Source organism: Nothobranchius furzeri, chromosome 12 (genome assembly GCF_043380555.1).
Source record: "Nothobranchius furzeri strain GRZ-AD chromosome 12, NfurGRZ-RIMD1, whole genome shotgun sequence".
Taxonomy (NCBI): Eukaryota; Metazoa; Chordata; class Actinopteri; order Cyprinodontiformes; family Nothobranchiidae; genus Nothobranchius; species Nothobranchius furzeri.
In genome coordinates, this window is record NC_091752.1 from 72560473 (window position 1) to 72577479 (window position 17007).

The 17007-nt window shown below is 45.1% G+C and overlaps 1 protein-coding gene across 5 annotated transcripts in view; it reads right to left on the reverse strand.

The window, feature by feature from the left end:
• Window positions 1-920: 920 nt before the first annotated feature.
• LOC107372755 (ral guanine nucleotide dissociation stimulator-like 1) overlaps window positions 921-17007 on the reverse strand; it is a 20914-nt gene continuing 4827 nt past the window's right edge. For 4 of the 5 annotated variants that reach the window (XM_054738223.2, XM_054738221.2, XM_054738222.2 and 1 more), the window contains exons 8-16: window positions 16987-17007; window positions 13979-14065; window positions 8939-8971; window positions 8639-8760; window positions 7120-7209; window positions 6861-6990; window positions 4302-4565; window positions 1388-1502; window positions 921-1298 (exon numbers count right to left, since the gene is read on the reverse strand). The exon at window positions 16987-17007 is cut by the window's right edge and continues 64 nt beyond it. In XM_054738223.2, coding sequence (XP_054594198.2) covers window positions 1150-1298; window positions 1388-1502; window positions 4302-4565; window positions 6861-6990; window positions 7120-7209; window positions 8639-8760; window positions 8939-8971; window positions 13979-14065; window positions 16987-17007 — 1011 coding nt within the window. In that variant the 3' untranslated portion in view covers window positions 921-1149. The remainder of the gene's footprint in view (window positions 1299-1387; window positions 1503-4301; window positions 4566-6860; window positions 6991-7119; window positions 7210-8638; window positions 8761-8938; window positions 8972-13978; window positions 14066-16986) is intronic. The other variant, XM_054738224.2, reaches the window with a different exon arrangement.

Here is a 17007-nt window from a genome sequence, read left to right on the forward strand (position 1 = left end):
TTCAGATAAGGATTGTTTTGGGGACAGACGGAGATAATTTCCTCTCTGCATTAGAGTTCTGTTGGCCTTCAACCCCTCTAGACCCAATAATGGCGTGGTGAATCCATCCCAATCCGTGCTGACCCGTCCACTCGCTCCTTGATGGAATCCACCTTCTGTGCCAGAGTCTGAATCTCAGCCAAAGCTCCAAGCTTATCTCATCCAGACACCAACACCACGAATATCCAGACGTCTTCAGAATCCTCTACAGACAGCTGAGAGGCAGATCAGGTCCCACTGTTCCCAGGAGTCCATGACATGCCCAGCTGGCTCTGTCCCAGAGGGGCACCCGGGAGCCCCTTCTCCCGTTTTCATCGTTGGAAAAATATTGTCAATCATGTTGAGAGACCAGCTGACCAGATCCATTTTTAATCATTTCCAGTTTCCAGAAAAAATGCAGAAAGCGCCGAGCACAGACAGACAAAGAGCCTTGGGACGAGGAGGGAGGGAGAGGAGAAAAGCGTCTGTACTCTCCAAGAGCCGGAAGAAGAAGTCGGATGTGGAACAGGGTTAGGGTTAGTTCTCCTGTGAGAACATTCCCGACCATCCCACACACATGGATGTGTCACCTGAAGCTTACAGACGCTCCATGAAGAGCTGCGTTGGGAACAGGACGATCTTTTCTCTGTCTGAGTAGACGTGCGTTGCTCACAGTGGCTGTTTCTCTGTGTCTTCATAACATCATCAGGCTTAAGTCCCATCAGTCATCACACACTCGGTGCGTTTCCACGCACATCAGACGCCGGTCAGTGCGCTCGTGACTGCGCTGACTGGAGGCATTCATCTCTGCATGTGACCCATCCCCGTGGGGAGCTGCGAGCTACAGCTGTGGCTGCGCTCGGGAACCATTAGGTACTTTAACCCCCCAGTCCAGCCCAGGGAGGCGTTGGGTCCCATCTGTTCTTCCCAGCTGGAAACCAGTCTGTGTTTTTCAAGCTTTATTTCTCTGAAGCAACCATTCTTCAAGAAAAAAGGGCTTTTTGTGACATCTTCTCAGTTCCTGCAGATGCATCCCTTTAAGAACCCATAGGACCACTGAGGAGAACGCACGTTTCCTGGAAGTCTGTTTACCAGGAACATTAAATGAGTTGATCTGCTTTTACAACCAGATCACAAGTGCTCAGCGTTCAGCCTTCCACGACTAGCTGCTGCTCTCAGCAGTTTCTTCTGGCATTTGTGGTTCTGACGCAGAACAAAGTCAAAATTCGCTGTGGTGGACATGGCATAGAAAACGTTGGCGTTGTCTGGAATGAGCAGCTCTGGAAACAGAAAAACACTGGGTTAGGGTTACGGCTGCATTCCATTTTGGGGGGATGTTGAAGAACATATTTCTGACAGACATCTTCACCTTTTTTCTGTGAGATGACCTGCGCCAGGGTGAAGTCCTGCCCCTTCATGTGCTCCAGGTGGTGCTTCTCCAGAGCCCTCTCAATCACCTGAGTGCTTTTTTCCTGGCTGGTCACCTGGAAAGAACAAAAACAATCACAAGAGTTGTTGAACAAACCTCAGCGAATAAGGAAGTCTGGCCTGGGAACGCCGCAGCGATTTCATTTAGCGTGGCTGAATCTGTAGAAGGAGTGACCACAGTAATATCTTTAAAGAGCCAGCAACGCCTGAATGAACGTATTACTGCTGTGCAGGTGGGTGTCTCATGGTGCTGCAGACACGTGTGATCATTAGTGTGGCAGTTTAGTGCAACTTACTTTAAATGTAATATTTCAGCCCAAAACCATCATTCTGTCTCCATCTTCAGGTTCAATCTCTGCTCCACATTCATGTAGAACCAGCTGTGACCGATGTGACACGCTGGCGCTCTGAGCCGCTCACCTGCTCGAGGAAACGCCCTCCTCCCCTCATCATCTAATGGCCGCGGTTAACAGGAAATCCTCCAGAATGCTGCAGCATCTGTGTCTGCTCTTCTCCTGAGCGGTAAGTCTACTGAGAGTGCGTGCTCACGTGCACGCGCGAACGCGCATGCACTCGTTAACAACTCCGACAGCAGGGGGGTTGAGGGGGTGCGGCCAATCACTGCCTCAGTGCCGCTCTCTCGGTCCGCGAGGCGACGCCTCTTTCAGAAGCATTTTCCTAACAGGAAGTGTGGATGAAATACGTCTCCACCCATGCCTTGAGTCCCACTTTAAGGCCGTTTCTCAATACCCAAGTACACTAGTACCTTCTGTGTACTTGACAAGTACACTAGTACCTTTTGTGTAGGGCTGCTCGATTATGGCAAAAATAATAATCACGATTATCGTGACTGAAATTGAGATCACGATTATTTAGGACGATTTTTCAATTTATGTTGATTTTCTTTGTTTTTATTCAGTCATAAAACTGCTCAGGGCACAATCAGGACAAAAATAAGAAACAAGATGATCACTAAAATAACTCCTGATTCCCAGGATAAAAAGACCAATATACTTATAGCTCATAGTTTATGACCCAAGGGCTATAGACCTTGGTTTAACTCATTTAAGTCTAACCAGTACAGACCCAAATACCAATATCTGGCAAATACTGACAGCAAGAATTATACAGTGGCATTTATAACAAATACATGCAAATAAACTGATGTTCACAAAATGTTGCATAACATTTATTGAGTCATGTCAAGGTGCTGTAGGAGCGTGCACTAGCACCGTGTCCTCAGAGAGATTATTTATCAGCGTGAGGAACTTATTTCTACCTTATTTATAAACTATTTATTTACAAGTCCATCAGTTAATGTAATAAATGTCCCAACCACAGCTGCACCCCCCCACCCCCCAACCCGGTCTCACAGCAATCGGGGCAAGCTGCACGTATGTTTACCGTGCCGCACGCGCACATTTAGCCGTTTTTAGCGGCTCAGGAGTCCGTAGGTACGGTGTGTGTGTCACTCACTCTGGTTAATCCAACAAGGAGCCGGCTCTGAGAGCTGTTTCTTTAGCGACCGACACATCACTACATCATTCCCTTTCCTAATGTCCTGAAGAACGGTCCGGAGCGCAGGCGGAGTGTTTAGCTAACCTGCAGGAAACGTCGACGACAGTTATCCAGAAAGTAGCTAAGGGTTACCAGAGATGTTTCTGAGGTGTTCGCTAGGTACTTTTAAGATTTAAAAAGTCAAGAAGGGGGTCTGAAAAGCTGCTAGAAATAGCGTCAAAGTCGCCAAGTTGGCAACACTGTGGGAGGAGTGCTTCATTTGCAACTCAGGGCAGCGCAAGCGGGAGGAGCAAATAATCGGCTTGTTTAGTTTTTTATAATCGTTCAAAACTCAGATCGTATTCGTGATTAAAATTCGATTAATTGAGCAGCCCTACTTTTGTGTACTTGACAAGTACACTAGTACCTTTTGTGTACTTGACAAGTACAGTGGTACCTTTTGTGTACTTGACAATTACAGTAGTAACTTTTGTGTACTTGACAAGTACAGTGGTACCTTTTGTGTACTTGACAAGTACACTAGTACCTTTTGTGTACTTGACAAGTACAGCAAAAAGTCCATTCTACCGAGTATGGGAGGACGAGGGCCGCTCTGTTTCGTCATGGCAGCAAGCATCGCTGCTTGTTAAACAAAACAACGTGACATAAAAATAAAAGTAAATAAAACAACAATGAATACATATTACTTGAATAAAATTTAGACCACTCTTGATTAAAATTGATAAAACACTAACATTTCCCCGTTAAATGAAGTCAAATGTTTCTTTTCATCAAAACAGATATTTAAAGTGCCACTGCTTTTATTTTGATAGTGGCTTAGCTCATTATAAATAATAAATCATTGAAAAACCCAAATACTCACAGCTAAATGTACACGTTACACACAGCTATTTACAATATCAGACAGCTTTATACTTCTTCCTTTGTATTTCTGATAAAAACACTACAGTACGAGCTTTCTCCTCAGCTGTTTGCAGTATAACGGTTTCCAGCGTCGCATTAGGGGAACCTTCCCTGTCCCCACTCTGCAGAACGCATTAATGCAACCGTGATACAACAGGCGGAGCAGGAACACATCTGAGAACTTTGAGTGAACTTGCCGCGATGCGTACGTAGGATTGGAAGCGTATTTGGGGCAGCGTTGATGAGGTTCCACAAGGACGCGAGTGCACAAGTACAGACCCGTACGCATTTAGAGAAACAGCCCCTGTTCTCAGATTATTTGTTATTATTAGACTAGAGATTATTAGAGATTAGAGAACAGCTGACAAACACCTGAGAAAACCGGGGACAGGGACTCTATCCCAGACCAAGCACACGTGTGAGTATGAACTCACCAGGATGCTTTTGTACATGTTGCCATTGTCATGGCCCAGGTCCACACTGACCCTGATGATGCAGGAGTCGGTCCCCTGTCGGTTGTGCTCCGGCAGTGAGTTCATGGAGATGGAGCGTTTGTACTGACAGCCCAGAGAGGGTCCTGCTCTGTCAGGGCAGTGGTCCGTGCCACAGGGAGAGGAAGACTGTGGACAGGAAGCTTCAGAGGAAGAGGAGGAGGAAGAGACGGTATCGGACATGTTGTTGCAGGAACTGTGGAACGACTGAGAAAGGAGAGGAGAGAAAAACAACAGAAACTGTTCACTAGAGCCGTCACAGGCATGAAGGAAGCCTCTGGAGCTCCCAGGATGTAACGATGGACTGGATCTGAGTGCTGCCTTCGACACCGTAGACCACACCGTTCTTTTAACCCGTCTAAAACAGATCTGCCTCTCTGGCGCTCTCCACAGATGTTCACATCCTACACCACACACCGCACTTTTACGGTGAGTTAGGACAGCTGTTCCTCGCGGGTCCATGGGATTACACGTGGTGTGCCCCAGGGTTCACCAGAAGCTTTGGTCAGGGCGAAGAACACCCAACAGTTGCATCAGATATTTTCTCCACTAGATCAACAACAGCCAGAGAAGTTCTCCGATCACGTCTAAAACCAGACTGCTGTTCACACAGAACATCACGATGCTCACTAAAGTCACAAAATCTTTTATGAAATAGTGTTTCTAGTATTTTGGAGAACTGAGATCAAATAGAAATGGTTTATAATTAGAAAAGTCATGTTGGTCTCCAGCCTTATAGACGGGAATGACTTCTGCAACCTTCATCCTTTCAGGAAGTCTTCCTGATGGAGAGGCTGGTTAGAAATACGAGTGAGTGGTTTGGCGATAGTCTCAGTGATTTCTTTTCCCACAGACTTATCACATCCATGTAAATCTGCTGACTTTTCACTTTTCCATGTTTAACAAGTGTTATCTTCATTAGTGCCTTGAATAAATATGGTTTTATCTACATTTGTTATTTTACTCACAGCATCAGCATCGAATGTAGTATTTGATATATCCTTTGCCAACTTTGGCCCAGTTTCAGTAAAATACTTATTGAATTCATTTGCTGTTTCTTTAGACCGATAAAATTATTGATTGTCTTTTGTTAGAAAAAAGATAAGCCTATTGGTGCCACCACCCTTTTTATTACATCATTTAATATGTGCCACGTATTTCTAATGTTAGATTTATTTCCTTCCAATAATAATAATTTCTTTTACAAGATCTCATAATACTTATTGATTTATTCTTGTGTATCTTGTAATTCTGTTCTGCTTCCTCCGTTCTTTTCTTTAAAAGTCTTTATACAGCTTATTTTTTCTGCAGGCCTTCTGAATCCCCTCGGTTATCCACGCCTCTTCAGCATGTTTATTCTTATCCACCTTAGAAAGCAAAGGGCAGTTTTTCATAAAGAGAAGTTAGAATATGTAGAAAATGTCCATGAGCCATATTTACATCTTCCACATAAACCTCCCCCCAGTTTTGTTCCATTAAGTCAGTTTTAAATGAATTTGCTGCTTCTTGACTTTTAGCCTTGTAACAACCACAGACTGACCTTGAGCGGTTACCGTTGTCCTGTGTACGACGGTGAAACCGGTAAATGATCAGACATATCGGTGATTATGAGACCACTTAACACGTCATATTCAAGAATATTGGTAAAGATATTGTCGGTCAGTGTCGCACTAGTTCTTCTAGTCCGAGTTGGCCGAGTTATTAGTCCCAGTCCCAGACTAAACATGGAATTAATAAACTGTATTTGAATTTTGCTTTTGAGGATTCAACAGGTCAAAGGTCAAATCCCCACAGACAAAACACACATTCTTGTTGATTACATCATCACACATATCAACTATTTTTTCTCTAAACATTTCAACACAAGATCCTGGTTTCCTGTACAAGCAGCTGACTAACACACTCTAGACCTTTCCATTTGTATTTCCACAGATACACACCCCATGATGTCATCATACTGGTGGACCGGGCCTGGCCAGGTCATCCACTGAAGGAGTCAATGTACGATGTCCACACACACACACACACACACACACACACACACACACACACACGCACACACACACACACACACACACGCACACACACACACACACACACACACACACACACACACACACACACACACACACACACACTCACACACACACACACACACACACACACGCACACACACACACACACACACACACACACACACACATGCACACACACATGCACACGTGCACACACACATGCACACACACACACATGCACACACACACACACATGCACACACACACACACACACACACACACACACACACACATATGCACATGCACACGTGCACACACACATGCACACACACACGCACACACACACACACACACACACGCACGCACGCACACACACACACACACACACACACACACACACACACACACACACATGCACACACACACACACATGCACACACACACACACACACACACGCGCACACACACACACACACACCTTCTTACCTTGGGTGGGACGGAAGGTACCAGGTTTGGGGAGGTGAGATCCTCCATCTCAGAGCCGCTGGATCCAGAAGACGAGACACTTATCTGGTCAGCAGTGACCTTCTTAGAGCCGTCACTCGATGTCAGCAAACTACAGACAGCAACAACAGGAGAATAAGCTCCGCCCACTCTGAAGTATTGCTCTTTTATGTTGAATTATGTGGTTTTAAATACAACCGGTCACCATATTCTAACTGAATCATGCAGCATTAAAACTCACAGGGAGAGCTTTTTGGAGAGGGAGCGGCTTTTCCAGGACTTGGGCGAACACGAGTCAACCGGAGGCTCCAGCTGCCTCGACATTTCGTAGCTGGAACAAAACACACACGTACTTCAGGCTTTCCTGACAGCGTCCAGCACCAGGACAGGAGCCGTCAGGGTGCATTTGTTTTATTTTGGCCGTCTACGTAAAATTCTTAAAGCAACAACCTCTTTCAGGTGTTTTGGAAAAAGGAAAGGGTGTGGTTGGTTAAATGATGATGGTGATTGGTCGATCTTTAGTCTCAGACAGGAAGAGGATCATTGCCTTTATTTATAGATTCATGGAGAACGTTCACACGCTTCTATGAAGCACCGAGTCAGGACCAGAGTCGTCTCACAGACCTTCACACGGGAAACGTTCCACTGCAGGCGTGGGTCAGGTCAGGAAAAGGTTTCCTATCGAGTCACTGACTAGTGCACTGCGTGTCCCAACCCTAACCCTCAGGGGAGTAAAGCGGCGTGCTACCACACCGTCGGGGAGGGGGGGTCCGCTTACAGATTACAGTTAACAGTAATATTAAGCAGTTGTTAATGCTTTATCTGACCGTTAACGATGGCTTAATGATGCACTCAGTCACATTAATAAAAGGGATCCTTGACCAGACTAGTTCTTCAGCCTCACGTCCAGCTGAGTCCACGTTTATCTGAACAGCACAAACAAACGTCCGTCAGCCCAAAGTGCTGAACACTGGCAGAAAATACAAAGTTTAAATCCCAAACAACCAAATGAAGTCCCTCTGCTGTGCTGAGCAGGAGCTACGGAGGTTCCCCGCTCTAAACTAAGAGCACGGTGGCAGGACCTTCTCAGTCATGGCTCTACATGTGCAACGAGCTCCTTACACCACGCTTAAATCCCACGTTCATCAGCTCCCTTTCCCCAACCAAAACAACCACCTGTAAGCCGTTAGAGTGGCGATCGGCCTGCAGCGCTCACTCCAGTCCTGATCGAGTGCTTGGAAAGTCTGGTCCAGAGTCTTTGAGTGAGCTGGGCCATGCTGATGCAGCAGAGCAGTGAGGTACCGTTCAAAGATCTTTAACACATAAACCCGTTAACTGAGTCCGATGCTGCACAGGAACCTCAGAGGTCCCACGTGGACGTTCTTCCCTTTGGGAGCCACACAGTGACCTTTCTGAACTCTGTGCCGTTTGCCACAGGGTTCCTGGTCTGTTCACACACACAGGAAGTCCCTGTGGTCCGGTCCGGGCGTTATGAAAGCATGAATCACTGTTTAAGGTAGAGGCAAAGAGGAACGTCTCAACCTCAGCCTCTTAAGCAAGGCAGCATGCAGCTGGAGACGTCTGTCCTCCCACGGGGAGCCGTGGTGGAAGACATGTCTTACATCTGCTCTGAACACAGTTCTCTCAGTTTTCTTATGAAGAACTCTGATCTTCATGTCACAGCAGCTAATGTTTCCTTCTGCTGCATCAGGCCACCCGATGCCTGTGATTCTGCAGCGTTGGAGGGTATCTGGACTCACCTCTCCTGATCAGTGAGCAGCTTGTGTCCGTGGAACCAGGAAGTGATGACAGGGTGGTGAGGGAGCTGGTAAAGGGAACAGGACGTCTGCAGAGTTTGAATCTGAGACAGGACATCAAATTCCTGCATGGAAGAACCAGCAAGAAGATGTTGATGAATCAGCAGCAAAAACATCTCAAGATGTTGTTTCTGGTCATCAACGTCTCTCAGCACAGAGGCTTGTTCACGAAGGTGTCTGGTCCACACGAGCATGCAGCGTGTGGACGTCGTCTTCATGAGGTGAAAACCAAACTCCACTTACCCTCCTTCTCTTCTCAAAGTTGATGAGTCCGCCCTGCAGAAACAACCAACCAACAGAACTTTACCCAACATTAGTCATGACAACCTGCAAACCTGGCTCCCCTGACCCCTAACCCTTAACCCGAACCCTGACCCCTAACCCCTGACCCTGACCCTGACCCTCACACGTTTGTTTCATGGCTGAATGCACTGAAAACAGAAGGCTGATTTCCATCCGACCAAGCACATTTAGCATGATCGGCTTAAACAGTCTCAGCTCTTCTGAAACTCAGAAACGACATGAACAAGACTCTTAGATGCACCATCCTGGGTTAGGGTTAGCGTGTCCACGGCGCTCGGTCTCCTCCAGATTCGGTTTGTTTCTGAATTTTCTGAGAGAACCATTTAAAATGACACATTTTCACCTGGAAGCACAAACTGGACGGTTAGCGTTGCTGCTTAGCGGTTAGCAGAGAGGACAGCATAAGGGGGGGCTGTTCGCTACTGGGGGGTCGGTTTGGCAGTTGACGGATTATTCTAGCACCTAGTCGGACGTTCCCATCGCTAACTGGTTTTCTGGGTTAGGTTGTGAACAACGTGTTTGGAAATAATCTCAGGAGGACAATCAGAAAATGAACAGAACACTTAAAGAGGATGGATGAAATAAACTATAAAATTCACATTTGAAGCGGAAAGATAGACGCACAACATTTATGGACGTAAAGATAACCCAACAGGAGGAAACCAGCCCACACAGATCAGTATTTATACCCCACCAGACACAAAACTCAGTCATCTAAACATTAGATCACCGAGCAGCAACAATGACGACAAGGAAACCAGAAGAAGCAGAACAACAAATAGCCTGAACCCGAACCAGATATCCAAGAATAACTGAAAAAGTGAGAAAAGCTACAAAAACACCAAATTAATACACCAACAAAACAGAATACCACCAAAGAAACATCTGGTGTTGTTTAGAAGATCCCATCCAAGCTCTGCAGGAAGACATAAAGAGAAGAAACGGGACGGTCGTTTAATACTCGACAACCGGAACGCTCAAGGGTCTGAGCCATAAAGCAAGAAGAAGCAGCCATCACACACAACCCCATGGAAGTGGGACGACTCTGGAATCAGGAGAACAACGACAAAAGCATCAAAGATGGATCCGAGCAGCCCTGGACCATGAATAGGGACGGGAAGTGTCCACGTTGGACCACATGTGATCAACAAGAAGCACGCAGGCAGTAGAAGGTGACATCTTCTCCATTTTCTAACAGCTGATCTGTGTTCACCGAGCTGTTGGCCTTTCCAGCTGGTGGAGGTCCACACTTGTGTCTCTGGCGTCTGTAGACGGCTCTTTGTTCTTGCCCATGCCAGCGTGGAGACTGACGGGTGATGCTAGCTAACGAGAGCAGTCGAGGTGGGTTTTTAACCCTTTACAGGTGTTATCGTAGTCCAAAACCAAAGTGTGTTTGAGATGTTCCGATTTCCTAAACTATTCATTTTCACACAGAAAATCAGAGAAAACAAAGTGAACAAATATGGACGTTGGCGCTGTTCTGGAAAAAGAAATCCCAAACTAAAATAACAGCAACAAGTTAAATGAGCATTATTGTTAAACGGTCTGTTTTTCAGCCTACAGGTCCCCTCTTCAGTATCGATCCCACCGGAGCTCTGACCTACAGAAGAGACCGTTGCTTCAAGGCCCTTCCAGGCTCACTTATCTAAGGCTGGTTGTTATTCACGGCACAAGACACAAGAACTTTTGAAACTCATAAGTTAAATAATCATTAAATAAACATGTGTTTATTGTCACTTATAATAATTACAATATAAATGAAATGCTTCATTAATCCGTGCTAGAATGACTGAAGTTTGAAATGAGCGTTATTTGTAAGTAGCGGCTACTTTCTCAGCGCAGAACAGGAACGCAAAACAGGAACTTAGGACAGAAATACATTGCCCAAAGGGAGGGGTGAGTATCAGCAAGGGGAACTTCAGGTTTCATCAGGTCATGTCAAACAGCAAGAAAACATCAGGTCACGGCAGGGCCATGACAGGCCATTATGGACATCTGTATTACTGTTAACAGTACCAGAACATGTTTTAGGTTTAAATGATCTAGTTTACACTCATGACAACTCTGAGGGGGGTGAATTTTTCCTCACTCTTCTGTTTAAGTGTATTAAAAGCCTAAAATTCAGTATAATTAATGAGCATCAGACCCACGTGACCACAGAGCTAGCTCCGTGGAAAGGCCTCAGTAGAGCCTCGGTCTGGTCTGGAAACTGTTCCGGGATTTGCAGTCTCTGTGTGTGTGTGTATTCTTGTTTGGATATTATTTGTGCAATTGTTGGACAAAATGACTTGCTGTGGCATTAATTGCACTAATAGAGCGTCCAAGGAGTCTCCACTTCATGTTTTTCGGTAAGTAAAATTATATTTATGTATTTTAGGTCACTGCCGAGCTGAGCTTAGATTTTAACATGTACTGTTTAACCATGAAATTTAAATGTAATAGGGTAAAACCCAGTGCATTTAACATAATGCTGCACTTTAGAAAATGGGTTGAACTATAACATGTTGATGGAGCTGGGTTCCCACTATCGGCTTGTGGAGCTCTCGGAGACCTCTGTGTTCCACCCGGTTTTACCCAGCGGTCAGCCCGGCGTATCTCTGACTCAGAAGCTCTGGTGTTGTGCACAGTTAGCTCCAGTTGTAGCTAGGTTGCTACCTCCGTTAGCTTAGCTCCCACCTCAGCGTTAGCTTTGGGTTAGCTTCAGGTTAGCTTGTAGCTAGTTCGACCGCGTGTCGTCAGTTGATCCCAGCCTTACAGCCCCACCCTCAGCTCCTCCTCTCTTCCCTTTTGTGGAATTGTCTGGGCTTGACGGAACCTGTGACACGGTCAAAATGGCGGTAGTGGCCACCTCCCATTTCTCTTCAAAAACGTGTTATTGGAGCCTATGGAAACCCATTGTCCATATATGTATGTCGGTGGGTAGAACACAGGATGATTGCGTCTGATGCTTTCGGATAAGAATCAACTTCTTAGCTTAACGCAAACAAACCAAAGTTGTTTACACTCAGAACTCAGCTCCTGGATACGGGAGTTCTGAAAACATCATATTCACACACAGGCACCATACATCACATCTCCTCCACCCAGATCCATCCATCACAGTAAATATTAGTTAACTTTGAACATCTTAGGTGTGTTCTTGCTGTGTCTTTCTAAATCCATGCTTTCGTTCTTTTTTAAACACAGAAACAGTTTTGTTTACCTGTTAGTAGCTACAGTTTCGCCGACGTCTGCCGGCTTCTTCAGGCTGACGCTGATGGTGGCGCGTCACAGATAAACGGAGAAGGAAGTGACGCGCCACCATCAGCGTCAGCCTGAAGAAGCCGGCAGACGTCGGCGAAACTGTAGCTACTAACAGGTAAACAAAACTGTTTCTGTGTTTAAAAAAGAACGAAAGCATGGTATTAGTTAACTTGTCATGTTTTAATTGTTTGGGAAATAAATTCTTACTTTTACAACCCTGACTCCTGAATCAAAACGAAGTGTTTACAACGCCTGAATGAACAAAAATCCCACAATCTTCTGATTCAACATCCTACGACCACCAGAACGATGTTCTATATTTATATAGAGTATCACAGCTTATTGGTCATAAGTAAAAGTAATATATTAAGCTCTTAAAGCTCTACATTTACCAACTCCTATGTATAGATAATTATATCTAGCTAATTTTAGATCATTATACCACTGGTCAAAAATACAGAATATATCATAATACAGCATATTTTATAAAAACAGATTATTATGGAATATTATTGAAAAGTTAGAGACTATTTCTGATCAAATATAGATTATTAGAATATTTTAGAATATTTTATATTTGAGGATCTGCCTCATCGTCGTCTTCCTCCTGTTCATCATCATTATCACTGATGGGAGGTTGGTTGGTGCAATAACTGTCCCTCTCCATCACCCAGAGAAATCTTAGTTTAAACCTACAAAATTAATCCAACATCATAATTGTTATTATTACTGTTACCATGAATACTGAGATCATGTCTAGAAAACAAGATTTTACCTGAAAATGTTCACAGTTTCTGTTACTGGCTCAGGGCGCGTGTTCAAATATGAGTTTCATGCTAAGATTTCACCAGCTCCACTGACTTTAACATTTACACAAATCTATCGTATTTTAGCACAGCTAGTCCACCTGGTGATGTGAAACCTAGCATAGTTAGTTTCAGAGATCCGAGCGTAAACACCAGAGCAGCTTTCTGGCTCTGCAGACACACTCGTGTTACAGTCCCGCTCTGATTGGTGGAACGGTGCTGCGGCGCTAACTGTGACCCGCTTGATCTCTGATGATTGTTTGGGTGACATCCTGTCATTCTAAGAGTTTGTGAAAAGGCCCACCGACATCATTTATGATGTCTAAATATGGGCGTTGGCCCTATAAAGGGTTAAAGGCAGACGTGCTCCTCACTGGAGCGGTGTAGATCATGACATAAATCAGAGTAATTATGATTAAATGATTTATTTTATTTGGAATGAACTTTATATCTCAGCAACCTCAAAGTGCTGCAGAACATGAAGGATCAGCAGCATCAGCAGCAACAAAACTAGAGTTTTAAATGTTCTTATCACGAGATAAATCTTAGGGCTCTGTTTTAAGTATCTACTGTTTGTGGCGCCCTCAGGTGGACAGGTGGGGCATTCCACATTCTCAGACCCGTGGATGAAAAGGCCCGATTACTCATGCTGCTGCACATTTAGAGTAAGTTACTCACATCGAGTAACTGGTACTGACTAGATGTTGGTGCAGGTACTCTGTAATCTGTAGTGGATTACATTATAAAAGTTACCTTCATGGACATAACGCCAAACCAGAATCTGCAGCGTGGATGGTGGGATGTCGTGTTTGCATTCAAGTGAGCTACAGTTTTCCACACAGATGCACTCTGAGCGTAAAGTCTCCGCAGAGCCGATAATCACGAGTAACTCGCTGTAAAACGACTTTATGACAGGTGACAGCGGACTTACCTGCACCGTGTCCGGCAGCGCCGTGTCCAACATGGTGAGGACGGTCAGGTACGTGCCGAGGTAAGGGACCACTCCACTGGAGGTGCTCTACAAACACAACGATTGGAACAACATTTACCTCCTCATCCCAGCCAGGCTCACATCTCTGTCTGGAGGGCATGAAGGGATCATGTTCTGTCCGTTCGTGTCTGTTTGCCCCGCCCCACTCCCCTGGAGGCATCTGAAACCTCGTGGGCACTGAGCACCACTAAAAATAGGTCTGGGTCTGGATTCTTAATCGGGTAAATCAACTCTTTTAGCTCTGTCCTCATCGCCTCTGTGAGAGTTCTGGTTTGGTGTGACAACCGTTACCCAGCGAGGCCGGCCCTCTGTCCTGTTGATGACAGCCAGAGCTGCGTTCACCAAGGTCACAGGCAAACGCGACGGGGCTATTCATCAGCTCACAACGTCCTATTGAACTACCTGCAACATGCACGAGCCCTAGCCCTAGCCCTAACCCTAACCCTAACACGATGTGTCAATTTGTTAAAATAAATGAGATTTATCCAAATTTACCCTGCCTTGTACACTAATTTTAAAACGTCTAATCCTAAACCCTTAACCGTAATCAACATGATTCCTCTCCCCTCCTTACTTTTACAGAAATGAGGAGCCTTTAATGTCATTTCACATTGTAAGGAACTAAATGGCAATGATGTGTTTTTTGGCTGGATTTCTTTATATGAGTATGCCGTTTTGACTCCTAAAGAGGCCTAACTGGTGTTAGTAAAGGCCCAATTGACGCTGTTCATAGAAGGTTGAGCGGGGACGTCTCTCTGTAGCCAATAGAGTTGATGCTTAACGTTGTTTTGTGTTGTTTCCTGAGAAGGTTATGAACAATGTTCTGAAATATGGAGGTTTGTTAGTGCCACACAGCCATTTTCACTTTAGTCTCTAACTCTTAATTCTACCTATAACTATAACCAAGACTTCTTGTGTTGTGTCCTGAGAGGGTTATGAATAATGTTTTGAACTATGGAGGTGTTTTAGTGCCAATCCTCCATTTTACTTTTAAACTTTAACCTTTAACTAAAACTCTACCCTTAACCAAGACTTCTAGGGTTTTGTCCTGATAAGGTTATGAATAATGTTTTGAAATATGGAGGTCTGTTAGTGCCACTCAGCCGTCTTAACTTTAGCCTCTACACTCTACACTCCAGCTCTAGCCTTAACTAGAACTTCTTGTGTTTAGTTCTGATTAACTTACGACCCCTGGTGACCAATTATTGTTAGGCTAAGACTAATAAATAATATTATATTTTAATTCTGGATGGTTTTATTACTACCTGTCTATCTGAATTTTAAATTCTACCCCTCACCCTTACCCCATCCTAACCCTAAAACTCCGTGGGTCTAATTCAGTAGTCTTTTTCTGTATGCTACTAGTCTCCTACCCATTGTAAACCTAGAATCTAACCCTTTCCCTGCACCCCACTTCTAACCCTAAGGTCGGTGGATTTAATTCATTAGTATTTAGCTGTATGAAATAATGTTCTTAAAACTATATGGGTTAGGTAGTGCCACTCACCCACCTCACTTGTAGTCTCTAACTCTGACCTTCAGCTCGAACCTTAACCAAGATCTCTTGTGATTAATTGGGATTTGTTGAGAATAACGCTTTAAACTATAGAGGCTGGTTAGTGCCACCTATCCACCTTTGAACCCCTAACCCTGAAGTTTAGTTCCAACCCTAACCAATCTTACTTTTTAGATGCTAACCCTGAGTTGTAGCGCTAATCTTAATCTAGACCCCTTGTGGCCAATTAGTATTGATTTAAGAATAATGTTTAGCACTATGGAGGTTAGGTTGTGCCATCTACCCACTTTACTTTTAGCCTCTAAACTCTACACTCCAGCGCTGTCTGTCTGCTCATCTCTTTTCCTCTCCCATTCCCTCTCCTGCACGTAGGAGGAGGAGTTGGGAGAGCCAGGTTTAGCCTAGCCCGGCTCAGGTGTGGTTGCTCGTCAGACCACGACGCCACATCTGTTACCTGTTCCTTCTCAAGTTCTTTTCTATCCCTGTTTTTTTCTCTTTTTCGTAGCCTTTATTCTGTCTTTCTCGTTTGTTTTTTATTTTATCTTTTATATTTTTCTCTACTCGGCTCTCTTACTCTTAATCGATACGAACCAACAACTGGAGGGGAGTTTTTGAATGACATGCGCCGGCCCGTGCATTGCCAGTGAATTCCTAATCCAAACTGTTTTGGTCAAGGTACTGATTCAGGGGGATGTCACTGTGATACATCTACTCAATCTACTCAACCTAACCCTAGCCCTAGCCCTAGCCCTAGCCAGCACGTAAAAGAGAGGGTGTGTCTCTTCATCAACCAGCTCAGTGGTCTAGTGGTAGAGTGTCCACCCTGAGACTGGGAGATTGGGGTTCAATTCCTGGTCGGGTCATACCAAAGACTTTGAGAAAAATGGGACCCAGTGCCTCCCTGCTTGACACTCAGCATTAAGGGTTGGATTGGGGGGTTAAACCACCAAATGGTTCCCGAGCGCGGCTTGTCTGCAGCTCACCGCTCCCCCATGAAAGGCAGCTGCTGGCCCAGAGCTGCAGACGTCTACGAGGAACACCGTGTGCTGCAGAGCTCTTCGTCTGTCAGTTAAACATTTCTGAAAACGCCGACTCGACACAGAAGCGTTGTAATCATTAAGGGAGAGAACCCTTTCTGAGGCCTTTACGAAGCTGGCTACTTTTTTCTGTCTTCATCCACATCCAGCAGGTTCTAGCTCACATAAATGTGGTCTATGACGTCATGAAGACACTTGGGAGACGTATGAGGAAGGTCCAGGAAAACGAATGTCCCTCTGGGAACGTCAGACTCTCATTCGTCTCCAGTCGGTCGCAGTTTGGGACACCGACCATTCCCAAAGCAGGGTTCTGGGACATCTCCATGGATTTACATGAGGAACTTTAAATTCTCATCTCAGCCTCCTGATCCAGATGTTCGTGGGATGCTTCTCACCTCCACCAGGAGCTCCTTGTT